This window comes from Aotus nancymaae, unplaced genomic scaffold, assembly GCF_030222135.1.
Source record: "Aotus nancymaae isolate 86718 unplaced genomic scaffold, 86718_ANA_hifiasm-v0.15.2.pri h1tg000002l, whole genome shotgun sequence".
NCBI classification, from domain to species: Eukaryota; Metazoa; Chordata; class Mammalia; order Primates; family Aotidae; genus Aotus; species Aotus nancymaae.
This window is the reverse complement of record NW_026988413.1, coordinates 39,970,738-39,991,261: the sequence shown is the minus strand read 5'-3', so window position 1 is coordinate 39,991,261 and position 20,524 is coordinate 39,970,738. Positions and strand designations below refer to the sequence as shown.

The following is a 20,524-nucleotide window of genomic DNA, read 5'->3' as shown; positions in this document are numbered from 1 at the left end:
ACGGAAATCCAGAGGCATGTTTTGGGACATAGGAAATTTGAAATATCAAAGTTGTCAGCAGGATATACCAATTCAAAGCTTGAAAACAGGCACAGTTAGAACAATAAATTTAGAACTTGTCAGTATACAGATGGTATTTATAGCCATTAAATTGGAATGCTTCATAAGTCTGTTTTCAACCCTTCAACATTTTATCAGTGACCATAAATAGAGGTGTAAACAAACCCACACATTAACAGTGAAGTAATACACAGAAAACAGTGTAAAAGGAAACTCAAAGCATGAGAAAATATAGTAGGAATAATTAATTACCTTAGGTTCAAATCATCAATTACTTCATACTAGCAGTGCGACCTAGCCAAAATACAAAAGATTTAAAAATTTAATTTCAAATGAGATGCATTTGATTCAACAATAAGATACAGCAGGAAAAAAAAAAAAAAACAGTGTACAGATCAATAAAAAGAAGGTAATACAGTTTTCTTATTTTATTCTTTACTGTTCTGTCCCCAGACCAAGTGTCACAAGATATGGGAATAGGTTCAGGGAAAAAGAAAATTAAAAGAAACATTTGGAAACAGTGACACATGAAAAACAACTGAAAGAAATGGAGCTGCTTAGCTGGAAAAGACAAAAAGTGGGGAGAGCGAATGGTGATTAAAAACTACCTTCAAACACTTCAAGGGCTGACATTTAACATTTTTTCTTAAGAAAACTACAAAAGGCAGAATTAAGTTGAGATGATAGGTAGGTAGGTAGGCAGATAGGCAGGTAGGTAGGTAGGTAGGTAGGTAGGTAGGCAGATAGATAGATAGATAGATAGATAGATAGATAGATAGATAGATAGATAATCAGTTAAATAAATCCTAACACAAAATAACACAGAATTTTCTAACAATGATATTTGAGTTGCTTAATAAAGTAATTCTCTGTTGCCAAAATATTCCAGCAGAGCCTGTGTGGCCACTTGGAAGATTCATGGACAAGTGGATCATTGGTCTAGAGTCTCTAAGTTCTTCCCAACTCTGAGATGTTATGAATGAACAAGCAATTATTTTGAAAAGAAAGAAAACAAAAATGCAAGAAGCAGAGAGGAAGGAGCAGGAGAAAGGGGAAGAAAGGGAAACATTTATATCATCAGACACTTTCCCTGGCAGAAAAAGACAAACTAACAAGTAAACACTGAAGAAATTTAGGGGAAAATAAGATTTGTAACAGGAACGTCATCTTCTAAAGCAGATTTTAATATCCTGAAACATCTCCCTATTGCGAAAAAAATTTCCTGAATTTTATTCTTTTTCTAAAGAACAGCCCAACTGTAGAAAATAGTCAACATTCTATAGTTATAAATAATTTAAACCTATCAGTCACTCATTTGACATCTCTCATTTTTCGTGGTACATGATTTTTTAAACATTACGTGCAATACACACGGTGAAATTGGAAAGGATTTTACAAAATGATAATATAATAACTCTATTTTTTGCTCCAAACATTTAGCTATTTGTGCTCTACTCCTTCAGAAAATAGTTTGCTTTCATAGTAAAAGTCTTCAGAACCAAGTAATTTGAGTAGCATGCCCTTTATAGCAACATTCTGCAAATTCTACTATTTCCAAATAAAGTAGTGTGCAGATTTTCAGGACCACAGTGTTTTACTATCTAAGTTTATTTCCAGTGACTTGTTTATCCAAGAGTTTCCAATGACCGCAATACTTTTTAAAAGGTAAAAAGGCATACTTTTTAGTACCATGTGTAATTATATGAATGTATATAGATAGACAACAAGTGACAAGCAGAATTTTATATACATTCACTTATGAAGCAGTGGGGCTGGGGGGATCATTCTGTCTATTTGGCAAATAATTATCATTTCCCAAAAGTGAAATGGTAACATAAATACAGATGTTATAGAAAATAGTGCATATTTTAGTAAAATATTATTTCTTTCAAGGTTAGCATGATGAGACTATCCAAATGCTATGAAGGATTCTACTCTTCCTCATTTTTTTAAAAGAAAATGCGAACATCTACTAAAATTGTTTTGGAAATAAGACATTTACCCATTTATTAATTGTTTAACTGGAGAAGAATTACTTCATTCAGACACTCAAGAATGTCAACAGTCTTGTTTATAATGTATTTAATAGAGTACCTTCTTTATTAATTACCTGTAGATCCAATCTTCAGGCTGTTCTAAACAAGAAACCGAGATTTAATAAGCAGTTGGCAGACACTGAGGGTCTCAATGGGCTTCAGTGGCCCAGAAAGAGTAGATATAGACATCTAAATTGCCTATTTGATGCCTTCATGTATTGTAGAAATCTGCCTTACAGTTTTGTGTAGCCACAGAACAGAAATAGACTAACTGTTTTTTTAGTAAACTCTCTGGAAACAAAAATCTTCCCAGATATTTAATGTTAGGAAAATCTAATCTAAAAATTCTTCTGCCCAGCCCCTTGGCAGCATCCCAGTCTTCCATCTGCTTTGTGCAGTTGGATTCCCTTTGCTCTTTACTCATAAATGATTCTTTCAAGCATTAAAAGTAACCTGATAGACACCAAAGCCATAATTTACAAGACCCAGGTGGAAGGCATTCGGTACTTTTGTTCTTTTTTTTGTATTGGAAATATGCAATGAGGGTAAAACTCGTTTTTGTTTTTTTTTTAAAAAAAGTCTTCTCATTTTTTTCTCTTGGCTAACGTAGTAGATTAGCTGTGCTATTTTTTAAAATTTGCATTAACTCTAAATGAAAATAGAATAACATTTGTAAAAGGAAAAAAGATTAGGGAACACAAAGGCTTCAAACTGAGCTATAATAATTTTTTTTGTCCGAAATCAAATCCCAAATCAATAAAACAACCTTTAGGTCCGTTGTTTTAGCAACTAATAATCTTGCTGTGCACATTTCAGTTGGTATATGGAAAATATTTAACTCTGCAGCTTTGCAGAAATGATATTCCCACCTGAACATAGAGGAAGTTGTACTTATTGAGAGTTTAACTTAACAGTTAGTGCACAACAAAATTAGTGCCCGTTTCATGTTCTGGAGAAATAAAATATCAAAGTCCTATGGAGTTGTCACATTTATATATACAGTATATCAGAAATCAATGGGATACTCAAAAGATTAAACAGGAACATCCTTTACCTATGGAACACAGGATAAAATAAATCTAAAATTAATTGTCGTACATTGTTTTGAATGACAATGAAATGACCTATCCTATCAGCTCTAATTGTGAATACAGATTTTTTCAAGAGTACCTTCTTCCTCAGTTATTTCCAATAGCCAGGCATTCCAAAACAAAAGTTAATTCTGGAAATTCTTGTGTATGAAGAGAGGTTTTGACCAGAGAAAGTGCTGTTTGAAGCAGTCAGGAGATCGAGCTTGCAACAATTACCGACAAGCTACTGTGTCTTAATATTAAGCTAAAAGTTCCCTGGTTCACTGGTGCAAGACTTATTTTACACAAATTGTGAACGAAAAGACAAGTGGTAAATCGGGGGAAAAAAGTGAAGAAACTTTTATTAAATACCATGCAACCATCTGGCACCACTCCTCAAAGTTGATTATTGACTAACTTTAACAGCAGACATTTTTTATCTGTTCTTTAAACTTTTATATGGAGAAGATGTCCTCTGTATTGGGGGTTGTGGGGGGAACAGCTGGAAGAGGGGGCAGATAGTTGGAGGGTGGAGGGTGAGTTGGAGGGTAGAGGAAGGAAATTAAAAGATGCATTGAGGCCGGGCACGGTGGCTCAAGCCTGTAATCCCAGCACTTTGGGAGGCCGAGGCGGGTGGATCACGAGGTCAAGAGATCAAGACCATCCTGGTCAACATGGTGAAACCCCGTCTCTACTAAAAATACAAAAAATTAGCTGGGCGTGGTGGCGCGTGCCTGTAGTCCCAGCTACTCGGGAGGCTGAGGCAGGAGAATTGCCTGAACCCAGGAGGCGGAGGTTGCGGTGAACCGAGATTGCGCCATTGCACTCCAGCCTGGGTAACAAGAACGAAACTCCGTCTCAAAAAAAAAAAAAAAAAAAAAAAAAAAGATGCATTGATAAAGAAGGAGTAGGGGACAGGAGTTACGCAAGGAATAGTTTCTGTAAAGCCACAGAGAAAGTGGCTTATGCAGGAAACAGCAGGTCCTTCTGCAGGTTTGTCCTTGCTAACAGTAAGCAAGCCTAGGAGGGAATGCTTAAAGAACCTGGTAAGCAACTGCCTGACTGTCCCACTAACAAGCCCATGGATGTCTAAGTCAAGGTCATTTAAAACTTGCAAATGCTATTCAGTTGCTGAAGATTGTCAAAAATCACTGATTTTTTTTTTTTTTTCTGAGACAGAGTCTCACTCTGTCTCCCAGCCTGGAGTGCAGTAGCGCAACCTCAGCTTACCGCAACCTCCGCCTCCTGGGTTCAAGCAATTCTCCTGCCTCAGCCTCCTGAGTAGCTGGGATTACAGGTGTGCACCACCATGCCCAGCTAATTTTTGTTGTTGTTGTATTTTTAGTAGAAACAGGGTTTCATCATATTGGTCAGGTTGGAAAAATCACTGAATTTTATAGCTTTAAGATGGAATCTTATAAGTCAAGAAGTCCCAAGTCTATGTTTTTCCAGATAATAATCATTTAAACAATCCTAGCCTTTGTGTGAAAAGTATAGGAGGCCAGGCAAGGTAGACAGGGCTTGAGGGCTTGCTAGTTGCTTCCTTTTGATCTCTGGGGGAAAGGGGTGGGGGGCTAATATCTATTCATTAATCAATACCAACATTATATTGAAAAATTTGCAACTATTCAATGATAATGGATTCTTCTGAACATTTTAGATGACAAACAAATATTCTTAAGTTTAATTTCAAAAAGATATGGAGTTTATTTCTTTTTTTTTTTTAAGACAGGACCTTGTTCTAGGCCCTCAAACTCCTGTCTATAACCTCAAACTCCTGGGCTCAGGAAATCCTCTTGTAGTAGCTAGGAATACAGGCCTCTGTCTCTACACCTGGCTAGTTTCTTTTTATTTTTTGTAGAGAATGGTCTCACGGGTGCTTCCCAGGCTGGCTGATTCTCCCTCCTCAGCTGCCTAGAGAGATGGGATTATAGGTGTTAGCCACTGTGCCAGGCCTAGCCCTGGAGTTTCTAATACATTGGTAATACAATTCTGAGATTTCTCTTAAGCATGGATTTTTAAGTGAAGAGCTGGAACTTAATTTTTCTAATTCACACAACACTGTTTCAACATTGTCTTATTCAGTGGTTCTCAGCCTGGGAAAGAAGGGGAAAGGTGATGTTGTCCCCCAGGGGACATTTGGCAACATGTGGAAACATTTTGGTTGTCATGACTGAAGTGTTATTGGTATCTAGTGGGTAGATGCCAGGGATATTGCTAAACATCCTACGATGCATTGGACAGCCTCTCACAAGGAAAAATGATCTGGCCCAAAATGTCGATAGAGTTAAGATTGAGAAACCCTGGTCTAATCGGAATGCTTTAAATATTATTAAAACATATGGTGGGATCAAGAAGTTATTACTGCATTTTCATTCATACAAATTTACTCAAAGGCAGTTTGAAAAACAGACCCTGACTAAAATTGTATATGAGTTATACAGGGAAAAAAATATGACACATTTGTGATTTGAAAAAAAGCTGAAGGGAAAAAAATTAGATATTTTTATTCATAAGAGCATTGCCATACAATTTTTAGTGCACTAGAAAAATAAACTTCTTCCATTGACACTATGCTGAAAGAAGCGAGGAACAAAATGGTTATAAATTATCCTTGTCACAAATTCTAATCTAGTATCATATTGTTATTTCTAAAATATACACCATCTAAAACAGCCCTCTTATTAGAAGCTATGATACGTAATAACAGAAGATAAATGCACCAATATGAATTTATTATAAATTTTTTAATTTCTCTGGATTACAGGGCAATTAAAGTGTGTAGGAGGTGCTTATTGGAGAGTATTCCTGTGGTCCTGAAGATACAAGAATGTGCTCAGCCATTTAGCACCCACCCATCTCCTTTTGTTTTCCCTTTCCTGGTAAATTTTCCGTTATGTTCATAAGGACAGATGCCACTGCTGTGGGAATCACTCTGGTTTAAGCCCCTTGAGAAAAACAGTAGCTAACTATATTGGTCTGTTCTCACATTGCTATAAAAAATACCTGAGATTGTGTAATTTATAATGAAAAGAGATTTAGTTGGCTCACAGTTCCACTGCCTATATAGGAAGCATTATGATGGCATCTGCTCAGGTTCTGGGGAAGCCTCAGGAAACTTACTTACAACCATGGTGGAAGGCAAACGGGGAGCAGCACTTCACATGGTTGCAGAAGGAGCCAAAGAAAGGTGAGGGGGAGGTGCCACACTTTTGAAGGACAAGACCTCATGAGAACTCACTCACTATACAGCACCAACTGTGTGACAGCAGGGATGGGGATGTGGGGGTTGGCAGTGGGGAGAGTGTTGCTAAACCATTCCTAAGAACTCTGCCCCCATGATCCAATCACCTCCCACCAAGCCCCACCTCCAACACTGGGGATTACAGTTCCACATGAGATTCCAGTAGGGACACAGATCCAAACCATAGCACAAGCATTATCTAAACACTGACCAACAGGATAAGCAAAATCATTTTTATAGCTTCTCTCAAAACAACTTACGTATTAAAATGATGAAATGGACAAGAATTTCATCAAAATAAGAATCTCACTAGATCTGACCCATGGGGGAGGAGATTGTTCAATAAAAATTTGCAAATGGATGAATGAATGAATCCTCCTCTTTCAAGTTCTATGCTGCATACAACAAATCTACACCGGTTTCATTTAGATGGGTTTTAGAGACACCTTTCTTAAATATCTATCATTTTACAAATGAATCTATCATCTAAATCATTCACTTGGCCACTTCCTGAAAACAACTCAATTATTTGTGATAACTTTCAAATGTCCTAATAATCTTATGGGAAATGTAAATGTAATCAGAGGACAAATAATAACAAAGTGAGATGTGCTAGTGTCAGATTTTTTACCCACCATATAAGCCCACTCTTGTACTATGGGAGTGACTTTCTTCTTTGGGTGAGACCTTGAAATCTGGGATTATAATTTTGAGAAAATTAATGTTTATAAAATGGTATCTGGCTGTAAATTCTCTCTTTTATTCCAGTTCTCCGCAGTTGATATTATGAATTCCCATAATGATTCATGTCTTCTATTCACTTTAATAAACAGTAGTTGGGCAACAATTCTAGAAGAGTTCCAATTCTCATTGGGAGAATGGACAAGATGGATAAGTGCAGAAAATGTAATGAGTAGCATGTCTAAGTCATCACTTTGTAATTGATTGAACGTAAATTAAAATGGGAAAAATAAGTAAAAAAGAAAAGAATGGGTAAGAAGGGTGTGTCTGGGAGAGCAGGGGCTCCATAGCCATGAGATTCAACCCTTTAACCCTCTATTCATATACTGAGGTAGCAGCAGGGAAATCTTTTATTTAATTGTTAAAAATATTGAACTTTTCTCTCCTAAAACATTTTTCTCATTCGGTTCCTGTTCTTTTTTATTTCTGTAATTTTTACTGTTTCAAAAATGATCTTTTTTCTTTCAGAAGAAGTAATTCTTCAAATCCCGTTCACATAAGGGGATTTGATATGTTCAACAAGCTCCAAATACACTTTATCCAGCAGCGCTTACTACATGCCTACTTTGAGCTCTGAGCAACCTGCACCTGAAGCCTAGTTCTCATTGTTTTGCTTTTGGCAAATTTTCACTAACTGGCCTTCCTCCCCAAACACACATATAAATCTACCAGACCCTAAAGCCCTTTATGAACATGCAAACCACTCCCTTCTGAAAACCTTTGCGTGAGTGGTCAGCAGGCTGATTCATCCATTGCAATGTGGCTTTTTGCTAGGATTCTGTTTACTTGTTTCCTACAAGATAATCACAGATGTGACTGCATCTTAGAGGTTCCTGAATCTTTGTTAACAGAGTCTGGTTCAAAGAATAATTAAAAGATGTAGGTCGGGTGCGTTAGGTCATTCCTGTAATCCCAGCACTTTGGGAGGCTGAGGCAGGCGGATTACCTGAGGTCAGGAGTTTGAGACCAGCCTGACCAACATGGAGAAACCCTGTCTCTACTAAAAACACAAACTTAGCTGGGTGTGGTGGTGCATGCCTGCAATCCCAGCTACCTGGGAGGCTGAGGCAAGAGAATCGCTTGAACTCGGGAGGCGGAAGCTTCGATGAGTCAAGATCGCTCCATTGCACGAGAGCGAAACTCCGTCAAAAAAAGAAAAGAAAAGAAAAGAGAAAAAGGTATAATTTAGGAAGTAAAAAAAATCGGATTTTCCCTCATCCTTCGGGACCTGAAGGCACAAACTCTAGGACCAGGGCGTTGGCCTACCCAACTCCACATGCACACCGTGTCTCCAGCAAGCTCACACCGCTGAGGGCACTGAGATAGCAACGAGCTTGCAGGTCACCTGGCACTCTGGTACGTTGTGGCTCCTTACCTCTCTTTACAGCAGCAGCAGCAACGTTGACTGGAAGTTTATTACTGTGTGTTACGACCATGGGCCATGTGTGTTAGAATTTTACATGAAATTAACATTTAATACTCGCAGGACACCTATGAAGCAGGTGCCACAGCTCCCATTTTGCAAAAGAGGCAGCTGAGGTTCCCAGAGGCTCAATACCAGCACCGTGAGCCGCAGCACACAGGGCAAACACAGCGGAGATGAGCCCAGACCTGCTTCTGCACCCCGCGCTCCTAACCACAAGGCTCCCCACCTCCCAGAAGGCGGTCGTCATCCCCGGGACGACCAGCCAGCTCTAAGGCAACAGCGTCCGGGCGCCTAGCAGGGTGACCAGGAGGCCCTCCTTGTCCCAGCCGTGCGCGTCTCCGCCCTCAGCAGGGCCTGGGCTGTGACTCGTGAGGACGGTTCCCTGCACCCCGGCCGGGGAGGCGGGCGGGGAGGGGCCGCAGGGCGCCGGGGCGGGGCTCGGGGCGGCCGCGCCGGGAGCTAGAGTCCGCAGCGGGAAGCGGCTGCCGCCTGGGCCGCGCGGGGCGAGGCGAGGCGGGGCGGGGCCGGGCGTGACGGGAAGGGGAGGCCGCTCGGATCGGGAGCAGCACCGCGCCAGCCGGGCTGCAGCGGCCGCGCACCGAGGCCGCGATGGGGCTGGAGACGGAGAAGACGGACGTGCAGCTCTTCATGGACGACGACTCCTACAGCCACCACAGCGGCCTCGAGTACGCCGACCCCGAGAAGTTCGCGGACTCTGGCCAGGACCGGGATCCCCACCAGCTCAACTCCCATCTCAAGGTGATGCCCGGGGCAGGCAAACCCAAGACCCCGCCGCGGCCGGGAGGTGCGGGCGCCCCTCAGCCCCGCCCCACATTCGCCACCGCGTCGGCCCCTCGGCGTCTGAGACCCATACCCTTTCCCGGTCCCACCCGCCACTGGGCCGCCTGCGTAGCTAGGAATGCTTAGCCAGATTTCTGTGCACCCACCGTGACCCTAAGAGATGAGGGGGACGCCCTGGCTCGTCCTTCCCTCCTGCTTCCCCCGCCCAGAGCGCTCCCGGTTCCCGGGGCGGCAGGTGGGCTGACAGCTCGGGGTCCCTGCATCCTGTCTCCGCAGCTGGGCTTCGAGGATGTGATCGCAGAGCCGGTGACTACGCACTCCTTTGACAAAGTGTGGATCTGCAGCCATGCCCTCTTTGAAATCAGCAAATACGTAATGTACAAGTTCCTGACGGTGTTCCTGGCCATCCCCCTGGCCTTCCTTGCGGGAATTCTCTTTGCCACCCTCAGCTGCCTGCACATCTGGTGAGACGGGGCACACCGGGTGGGATCGGCTTTCTGAAACATGGGCATGTTCTCTGCCACCTGCACCCTGCCCTTGCCCTCCCCTTCCCCCAAGCCGGCGGCTGGAGGAGGAACCCGCATCTAGTAGGAAGAACTAGAAGGCCTTGAAAGGCAATGCGCTTCCTTTAGAGTAACAGTTTGGGCTTGGAGTTTCAACAGGAGAAAGAATGTCGGTCTTTCCTGGGGTGTGATTTTCCTTACAAACACAGGCTGGGGCTGAGTGTGGAGGCGGGTACCTGGAACCCATGCTTCCTGCCACAGGCTGTTCTCAAGGCCCTGTTGTGACTCGTGCCTGCGGTTCTGGGCAGGGCTCTTCTTTTTTTCATTGCCTTTTATTTAGTCTCTACCTGTGCTTGGGGTAAAACAAGGGTGATCTCTGAGCAGAATGCCGCTGACAGCAGAATTGGACGGGGTTGTCATACCTGGTTAAGCAGTGCTGTGGAGGGGCTGCTTCAACTTTGCCCCTGGTAGATGGCAAGGCTGGGACTCAGAGGAAAGGGAGATGTGTGCAGTTAAGGCGAGGATCCCCCAATACAAACAAATGAAAACTCCAGTTGAGGGTAATGAATGAGAAGGCCTCCAAACTACTTTTTCACTGATGAGACACAAATAGGAGTGGCATCTAGTTAAAGAGAAAAGAAATATGGAAGCCCACTGGATAGCGATAGGATGTTTTGAGTAACTTTATTCACACTCAAAATATGTCCTAAACTGTAGAGAACGTTCTTAAACATCTTTTGAAATTTTTTAAGGAAAATGTCATATGTTACCAATAAATGTTGTTGTTTTAGAAAATAACCACTTTGACCGGGTGCGGTGGCTCACACCTGTAATCCCAGCACTTTGGGAGGCCAAAGTGGGCAGATCACGAGGTCAGGAGTTTGAGACAAGTCTAGTCAACATAGTGAAACCCCATCTCTACTAAAAATACAAAAAAAAAAAAAAGCCAGGAATAGTGGCACGCGCCTGTAATCCCAGCTACTCAGGAGGCTGAGGCAGGAGAATCGCTTGAACCCAGGAGGCAGAGTTTGCAGTGAGCCATGATCGTGCCACTGCACTCCCACTCGGGCAACAGTGTGAGACTTCGTCTCAAAAAATAAATAAATAAATAAATAGGAAAAGAAGATATCCACTTTGAGAGGAAGGATATTCAGATCATCCCCAGTATCACAACAGTTGTCACGCTAGTGCTTCAGGGTAGTCATGGTGAAAGGTATAACCCAAGGTACCTCCGTGTCTCTCTTACAGTTTATATGATATTGCCCCACCCTGATACATGCTCCGTGTTCATTGTTAGAATTTACCCAATTATCCTTTATTCCTCTACACCATCTGAATCTTAATTTCTTTAGTCGGGTAGCTAGCTAGTTAGTTCAACAAACTAAATTTATTGAGTGCTTAGTTTGTGCTGGGCACTGGGCCAGGATGAATGAGAGATAGGGTCTGCCTTCAGCTTACTCAGCCTATCAGGGCAGCTGACTAGGTACAGAGATGGACACTGAGAAAACACAGTCAACTGACAAAGAGAGAATAGACAAAGCTTTGAAGAGGGGAGTCACAAAAGACTTTTAAAGGATAAATGAAAATTCACCACATAAGTAAAGGATACGCAAAGAACACCAATTTAATTTGATCACTAAAGGCTGTAAACAATTAAGCTATGTTAAAGATGACAAGATTGCCAGAGAAATGAAAACGTTTGCTTTTGTATGTGATCAGCTTCACGAAGGGCAAATGGATAGTTATATTCTGACATTTGCACATGAATTTTTTTTAAGATGCCTAAGTTGCCACATAAGATTAGGGATTCTCAATTAACTGAAAGTAGTCATCTAAACTCTATGTCAGTTTTCTCACTTTCAAAAATGTGAAAAACTGAATGACCGCATAGCGTATTGTGAAATACTGGCTACGAAGCTGTTAGGAAATGTGAAGTACCACATTTATAGTCAATAAAGCTAGGCTTCCTAAAGCTTTTGTGAAATAATTTTTTTTTAAAGTTGCTCAATTACTAAATGGTGGAAAGATATGAGTAAAACTACAATTAACCAAGAAATGCCTCTCTCCCGGTCACTGGCTCTTCTGAGAATGGGAGGTGTTTTTGTATAGTGCTTCATTTGGTGAATCATCAACACACCTTTTTTTAACCACATAAAATGTATTATTTAACTTCAGCTTGTTTTTTTTTTAATTATATTTTTGTGGGGCAGTAATATTTAACTGTCAGACATTTGTCACCAGGCAGCATTGATTGCCAGTAGAGGAGTCATTTCAAACAAGAATACTTAAAAGTTATCTTATGCCTTGATAAAATAGGTTTATTATCAACAGATTGCATTCCCATGACATGATAAGACCATATCAAGGACAGGCCTTACAGAATTGCAAACACATTTGGGCAAGCTTTTTTTTTTATTCATATTTATATATATATATATTTTAAAGCAGGGGCTTGTGTATCATTTTACCAAAAAGTTAGTGGTAACCAAAGCTATGAAAATATGCAGAAAGGGAACTTTGAACCAAGTCACAATATTAAAACAGGTCTGACTTTAGATCTTTAAACAAAAAACAACAATAAAACACAGAAGTCTCATGGTGTCGAATCCTAGACCAGAAGTACCATCCATTAGGGATCAGTGAATTAGTTTGATTCCATACACAGTCAGATAGAGATAGCTGCTATTTGTTAAACACAGGTTATTGGTCATAAGTGGATCATAAACCAAAGAAATGTGACTGGAGCACTCATATCCCTTATTTTTGCTGGGATGCAAACCAAACAAATGCCCAGCTAATGGAAATACAAGAGTAGCAATCTCATTTCTAGAAGACATTTTTCATACAGCAAATTGCTATGATTGCAATCTACATGACACTACAATTAATAAAGCACTAAATAAAAGCCTCTGTCCTATGGCCTTTTATACAATGGAGGAATATATATTCTTATAGATTATAAAATTTACTTAAGAAGTGTTTGGCCACGTTGAGCCTCAACCAAATTTTGGGTCAGTGAGAACTGCCTGGAGTTTCAGAAGTTAAACTAGTTTCAGAAGTTAGATGTTGAGAACCCAACTTAAGTTTGATCAGAGGATCGAACTTAATTAAACTTATCAGAGGATCAAATGAGGGCACACAAGTTAACGAAAATAAAATCCAAGTGAGTTAACCACATCCTATAAACTGAACTCCTCGAATGAGGGTAACTGCTTTGCTGAACAAGAAGATTTGCTTTTGACATGTGCTTAATTCCCTTTTAGAACGCAGAGATCTAAGGAGTCATAGAGATAGAAAATGTATTGGTCTAAGGAAGAATAGAAAGTACATTGTATTCAGGCTGGGAGCAGTGGCTTTCCCCTGTAATCCCAGCACTTTGGGAGGCCAAGGTGAGCAGATCACTTGAGGTCAGAGTTTGAGACCAGCTTGGCCAACTGGTGAAACTCTATCTCTACTAAAAATACAAAAATTTAGCCAAGCATAGTGGCAAATGCCTGTAATCCCAGCTACTCAGGGAGGCTGAGGCAGGAGACTCACTTGAACCTGGGAGGCAGAGGTTGCAGTGAGCCAAGATCACATCACTGCACTCTAGCCTGGGCAACAAACAGAGTGAGACCTTGTCTCAAAAAAAAAAAAAAAAAAAAAGACAGAAAGACAAAGAAAAGAAAAGAAAACTAAGAATTGTATTCTAAGTGAAATGGATTTGGTTAGGAAACTTTCTGATCTTAACTTCAGCCTTTTAGTAGGCCAATTTGAGTTTATTTGTTATAGTTATATTCCTTATATATTCTGGCTTCAAAATAGGTCTATTTATTATACATTATAATGACAGCATCATATGGGCATTTCAGGGTTGCATAATAAATGTCAATCCTCATAGCCAGTTCTGGGAGATGACCTGTTGTCACTTTAATTTGTAGCAACATGCCCAAGGCCACACATCAAGTGAGAAATATAATGGAATAAGAAGTCAAAAGTTGCCATCATTTAGGTTTCTATTCGGCTATTTATCTCTGAAACATGCAGTAATTTTCTTATATAAAAGTGCTTCATGTATTTAGCACTTGAAACATAACACAAATATAATTTGTAGAGACAGTCAATATGAATAATTCTGTATTCTATGAATATATCAATCCAAAAGCTACCTAATATTTCCTTTACTTTGGGCTAAGTACAGCAGACTTTCACTTAAGTCACATTTTAATAGCAAGCCAACAAAATCAACCTGCTCCCTTATGCCAACCCAGGGAATAATAAAACTTTCATTGAGGCTAGCAGCAGTGCCTGAAAGTCTCACAGCTACTGTGCTCAGAGGACATTACTACAATAGAGAACATTATTTAGAGAATTACATATAAAATTAACCATCCTGGGGACTAAAAGGATATACAGCTATGTTAGGAACAAACATACAAAAAATGACAATTTCAGGATAGACTAGTTTCCTTGTGTAAAAGTTCTAACATCAGCCGGGCGTGGTGGCTCACACCTGTAATCCAAGCACTCTGGAGGCCAAGGCAGGCGGATCACCTGAGGTCGGATGTTCAAGACCAGCCTGACCAACATGGTGAAACCCCATCTTTATGAAAGAAAAAAAATTAAAAATAAATAAATAAAATAAGTTCTAACATCAATTGCATCACTCTTTCAACTATATCATACAGCCCTTTTCAATGTGTGTGATTACTGTGAAAAATTAAAAATATAAAGCATAGTTAATAACATAAGGCATAAAAGAATGATAAATTTATGTTAGCCCAAACATTTACTAAAGGTCAAGGATGGCCTCACTGTTTAAAAAAACTTAAACTCTAGTAGGAAAGACAGAAATGTAGCATCTATTTATGATACCTTTTGATACATGTGAAGATTAAGAAGTTTGTTTCAGTATTTCACTTTAGAAATACAATGAGGGAGTATCCGATCCAGCCTGGTCCAGGAAAAGGGAAGCAGACTGAGGCAACAGGAAAGGCAATCAGGAAGTAAAACCTCAGGGAAATGTGAAGACTTAAGCAGGTTAATGTTAACTGGCAGAGACCAGGTAGATAAAGATATGCTTTTATTTCTGTTTGTTTTACTGTTTCAGATAGCATGCCACCAATAGAAAGAATATTAGTATTTATTATCTACATGACTATATTTTTTAAGCAACATATCTTTTGTGCATCTTATCACTAAATTGGTTGTGTTAGTCCATTTGCATTACTATGAAGGAATGCCCGAGAGTGGGTAATTTATAAAGAAAAGGGCTTTATTTTTGCTCACAGTTCTGCAGGCTGTGTAGGAAGCACAGTGCCAGCATCTACTTTAGGCAAGGACCTCAGGAAGCTTCCACTCATGGTGGAAGGTGAAGGAGGAGCAGCCACGTCACGTGGCAAGAAAGGGAGCAAGAGAGAGAAGTGGGGAGGTCCCAGACCCTTTTAAATAACCAGATCTCATGCAAACTAACAGAGTGAGAACTCACATTCCCAAGGGGATGGCACTAAGCTATTCATAAGGGATCTACCCCCATGATCCAATTATTCCCACTCAGCGCCATCTCCAACACTGGGGACTACATTTCAACATGAGAGTCAGGGGGACAAAAATTCCAAATCATTATCAGTGATCACTGTTTATTTATTTGTTTCAAACACTCAACCAAATTTAAGTGAATTGGGTCATTATTGTATCTTTTCACACATTTTAAAGAGTCAGAGACCTTAATTGGTAACAGCAACAATCCTCACACATCTCACTTCCTTCATTCCAGGATTATAATGCCTTTTGTAAAGACCTGCCTAATGGTTCTGCCTTCGGTGCAGACAATATGGAAGAGTGTGACAGACGCTATCGTTGCTCCATTGTGTACGAGCATAGGACGAAGCTTCTCTTCTGTCAGCCTGCAACTGAGCCAGGACTGAATACTTGGACCCCAAGTCTGGAGATTTGGATACTGTAATACTTCTTTGTTGTTATAACATAAAAGCACCACTGTTCTCTTCATTTCCTAGCTGTTCTAATTAAGAAAACTATTAAGATGAGCAACCACATTTAGAAATGTTTATTGGCAGATCTTTTCAAATAATGCTTTTCTAATTAATAGCCAAAGATTTCATACCTAACTTTGTAACCAGAATTATACCGTAAGTTGACAACACTTAGATTTAAAGGCAGACAGTTTTTGCTTTAGTACAATAGTACACATTTTATAATGATGAATTTATAATAATTGAGGGACATTGCTATCAAAACACTACAATAGTTTTATGCACAACTTCCCATAAAAAATGAGATTTCTTATTTGTGTGTTTGTTTTTACTTTAGGAGTAAACCTTTTTAAATTACCTTTACAGATATAGTCACTAGTAAACTTAGAATATACAATGATCCTGGAAATTGCAGTAATAAAAGCACACCGTGATTGTAGTAACTATCAGATACAATAAAACAAATAAATGTGAAAGTAGATTCTTGAAAATGTATTCCTTTATTGTTTTTCTACAGGCCTATTTAACAAGATGTTTCATTTTACTGTATATTTTGTACTTAATATAAATGTTGCTCTCATCAGATTGCTTAAAAGCATTTTTATTATATTTATGTTGTTGAACTAATATATGAAATAAGTAAATTTAGTTCCCACAAGGTAAACTTCATTGGTAAGATTGCACTGTTTTGATTATGTAAGCATTTATATATCTTCTCTGAAAGTAAAATATAAAAGAGCAATACACAAAGCTTTCTTTTCTAAATTTTCCGAGAAAAATCTGAAATATTTATGACTGACATTTATCTGGTTGTGCTTTTAAAATAATTCATATCTAAATATTATTTGGTCTAGGAGATGCTTTCTTTCTAGTAGTTAGAAATTAAACCTGTGTCTGCATTCCTATTAATGTTTCACTTTACTTTCTAGTAATATTGGTGCTATTTAACATTTTACAGTAAAGGCTACTTCTGATACTTTAGTACAATTTCAACTACAGTGATTCACACAGAGAGACAGGAAAGTTGTCAACTTGTTAGGCTACTGAGCTACATGCATAAACTAAAAACTAACAGCTACAAACTTTTAAGATGTTCTCTAATATGCATATATAACACAGGATATAGTTCTTGGCATTTTGAGCTGTAGAGTCCTATTTCAGTGTGATGAATCACTGTTGCTTTGAAAAATCTCATTTCAAAATGATAGACATATACCAAAAAAAGTCTATAATGTGAGTAGTTACTAAATTTTACACATCTTAAAAGTGCATATATGCTTAAATTTCAGAATTGCCATCAGAACTTGAATTGACTTTTCTTTGAATACCCTTATAAGTGACAAATAAGATTAATAAGATTTTTCAAAATTGATGGGACTGGTGAATATAAATGATGATTAAACTGGAATACTATTGGGGACCAAATCAAATGAATGATTCAATTATGAAGCTCATATCCTTTTGAAGGTAATTGCAAAAGAGACATTTCAAAACTGCCCTAAGTCATTGTAACATCCTTAGGTGGAACACATAATCATTACCTTAAAGCATCACCACTCATTTTGACCATACAGATTTTATTATGTTAGCTTAAAAGGTCAATCAGTCTCATGACTTTATAGTTATGTCTTGTATTTTAAAACATTTTTTAAACATTTGGATAAACCAGAAATATTTTAATAAAATATCTATTTTAATAAATTATGAGCTTCTATCTTTTCAAATAGCAAGTTTTAAACGCAAAACATGTATACCTAGTTCTGTAATAAAACTGTGTGACTTCTAACAACTAACATGTGATTTTATTATTTCTGAACAGTACTGGTTACTTTCAAAATGAATTTTTATTGAGATTTTCCGTTAACTATTTTTTTCAAAGACTCACATTTTGTACCAAGTAAACCCAGGCTTTATGGACAAATATGTTGTTTCTTTTATTTGGGGCTGGGGGAGGTATATGATGAGCAGACTGCCTCAGAATTCATAATAAATTTTCTAAAAACCTACAAATGTATATATTGCTTTTATTACAGTAAATATGGAACTGATCTATAAGAACCTTTTCAAACTTACTTTTACCTTATTAAAAACTTTAAATAAATAATACATGAGTTATTGCTTATTCAGAAATGTATTTTTTAATTATTAGATTAGTAGTTGAATTCTTTGTTTTCCTAGCACTAAAAGAGATTCCATAGAAATTTTCTATCATTTGATGAATAGTATAAAATAGCCTATTCATAAACTCACCGTATTTCCTCTTTTTTATAAAGTCTTTTCTTGCTAATCCTAAATAAACTGAAATTTCTGTTTCCAATTTTTTTTTAAATAAGAAAGTAACAATATAAATCACATGTACTTAGATACCTGTGCCATGAAGCTCGACTAGAGTCCAAAATTATTTTTGGAAAGTGAGTATGTGAAGACTAGTTGCTGATGTTGGCACACATTTTCTTTTCAGTTCATCTGGAAAAATGATCAACCTCCAATAATAAAGCAGGTGCTTGGCTTTTTTAAATGTTCCTTATAGTTTCAAGGAACTTTTAAAAATTCATCTTTTTGATAATCATCCACATCCCATTAATTTATTTTGATGCCTTTCTTGGGAAATCATTGGAATGTAGTGAAAAAAGCCCTGCCCTAGAAGCCAAGCAACTGATTCCAGTCTCAGCATTGCCATTATTGAGGTGTATCCCCTCGTGCAAAGGGTTTAATCTTGGGTTCTCGGTTTTCTTTCTAATGAAAGAGTTGAACTAAATGGTCTCTCAGTAGCTTCCCATCTCATTGTTTCCTGTGACTTCAGTAGGATGAAGACTTGGCTATGTATATGAAAACCAACCAAGTTGTCCAATCCAAAAACATTTTTTTTAATCAGTGAATTTTCTATCAATTACAGGATATGTGTGTTATAAATACAATAATTAATGCATGTACTTTTCACCCTTCCATTGATTGTAAGACTGTATTTGGCCTCAATTCTTTAAAACAGGGACTCTAAGATTTTTTATCAATTCTACATCTTTATTATTATTATTTTCTCAAAAAATGTTACTTTATATCTTAATTAGAATTTATGGTTGAACCTTGAACACGAGGTTGAACTGCACAGTCCACTTATACTCAGATGTTTTTTCAATAAATACAGTTAGCCTTCTGTATCCACCAAACTGGATCCAAAATAGAGTATTGCAAGATGCAAAACCCTCAGACAAGGAGGGCTGACTTTTCACTTGCTTGAGTTCCACAGGGATGATGGGACACTCAAGTATGCAAGGATTTTTATATCTGCAGGGGAGTTCTGGAACCAATCCCCCAAGGGTACCGAGGAATGACTATATTTTATTTGAAGAATTTCTATCAAAATCACTGCTATGCCACCATAATCACTGCCATCTTCATCTTTTACCTGGCTATTTGCCAAAGCCTCCTAACTGGCCTCTTTCCCTGCCTTCAATATGATCACCAATCCATCCTTCCCTTTTAAAAAAACGTGATTATACCAAGACTACCCTGTCATTTCCCTGCTTAAAACTATCAATTGTATGTGATTGCCCTGAGAATAATATTCCAAGTTCTTGAGCAACATATGCAAGGCCTTCACTATCAACCCATTGTCATCATTAGCAGCTCTTCTGTAGCTTTACTGAACAGCCTGTGCTAGTCCCCTGCACCCACTCTCTCCTGCCCCATGCCAGCATTACTTTTCTCCTCATGCCTGCCTAACTCTTATCTGTTTCCAAAATGCTTCCACATTAAGTGCCTCTTCTGTGTCTACATCTAAAATCTTGTATAAATTCCTTTGATCACCTATTACATTGTAAAAGTAACCCTGTACTAACACCATTAGACGGCTAGTTATGTTTTTGAAAACCAAAAACATGACTTCACTTTTGCTGGGATTCAGAAATGGTGCCCAGTATTTAATGAGTTCCATCAATATTTTCTGAATGAATGATTATGTAAATAAATAACTGAAAAAACCTTGGGATAATTGCAGAACTGGGAGTGAGAATTGCACTACAACTTTATAATTTTCTTCATTTACAAAAGGGATTTGAAATGTACTGATTCTAATAAAAATTTCCTTCTCACCATTTTCTCATTCATGAATCATTAAGTTGGGAAAACTAAGACTTATATAAACCATATAAAGTATATTTTCTCGATTGCAGTAATGATTCTCGATTGCAGTAATGACTGTCTTTAGTCTCCATTCTCTTATCTGAAATTTACTTTTAATTCCTCAAGGGTAGAAAATCCTAGCATTTAGAAATTTGTTTGGACATACTTTCATGCTTTCTAGAATATTGTTATTTCTTTTACTATTCTATTCCTCCCTTTGAAATGTATAACACGGAAACATTGTTTCTTTGGGTTTTACATTTTAGAAAACACAATCCCATACATTGTCTCACTTGAATCCCAGGACAAATTAAATAACATAATGGAGAAATAAAATAATAATAGCTCAGCTTTTCTAGCATGCAACTTTATCATTTTAGAATATTTGTTTAAGATAACAAGTGCTTACAGAATTTTCACAGGGTTACACATTACTTTAAGAAACTTAAAAAAAATAGTAAAGCTGCAAAGAAAAATTACCACAACGAATATAATTTATCACAAATCAGGATTTGGTACACTTCTTCCCTTCAAGGTGTACATGTGTGC

At 38.4% G+C, this 20,524-nt stretch overlaps 1 protein-coding gene across 2 annotated transcripts; it reads left to right on the top strand.

Annotated features, from left to right (window-relative positions):
- The first annotated feature begins 9,152 nt into the window (after positions 1-9,152).
- On the top strand, positions 9,153-17,959 carry CAV2 (caveolin 2). 2 transcript variants are annotated; one of them, XM_012456988.2, is made up of 3 exons: positions 9,153-9,336; positions 9,655-9,842; positions 15,637-17,959. In XM_012456988.2, exons 1-3 carry the CDS (start codon positions 9,187-9,189, stop codon positions 15,785-15,787), a joined length of 489 nt encoding a protein of 162 aa, XP_012312411.1. In that variant the 5' UTR covers positions 9,153-9,186; the 3' UTR covers positions 15,788-17,959. The 2 variants fall into 2 exon arrangements, with proteins under 2 accessions (XP_012312411.1, XP_012312412.2); XM_012456989.3 differs by lacking the exon at positions 9,655-9,842.
- The last annotated feature ends 2,565 nt before the right edge of the window (positions 17,960-20,524 follow it).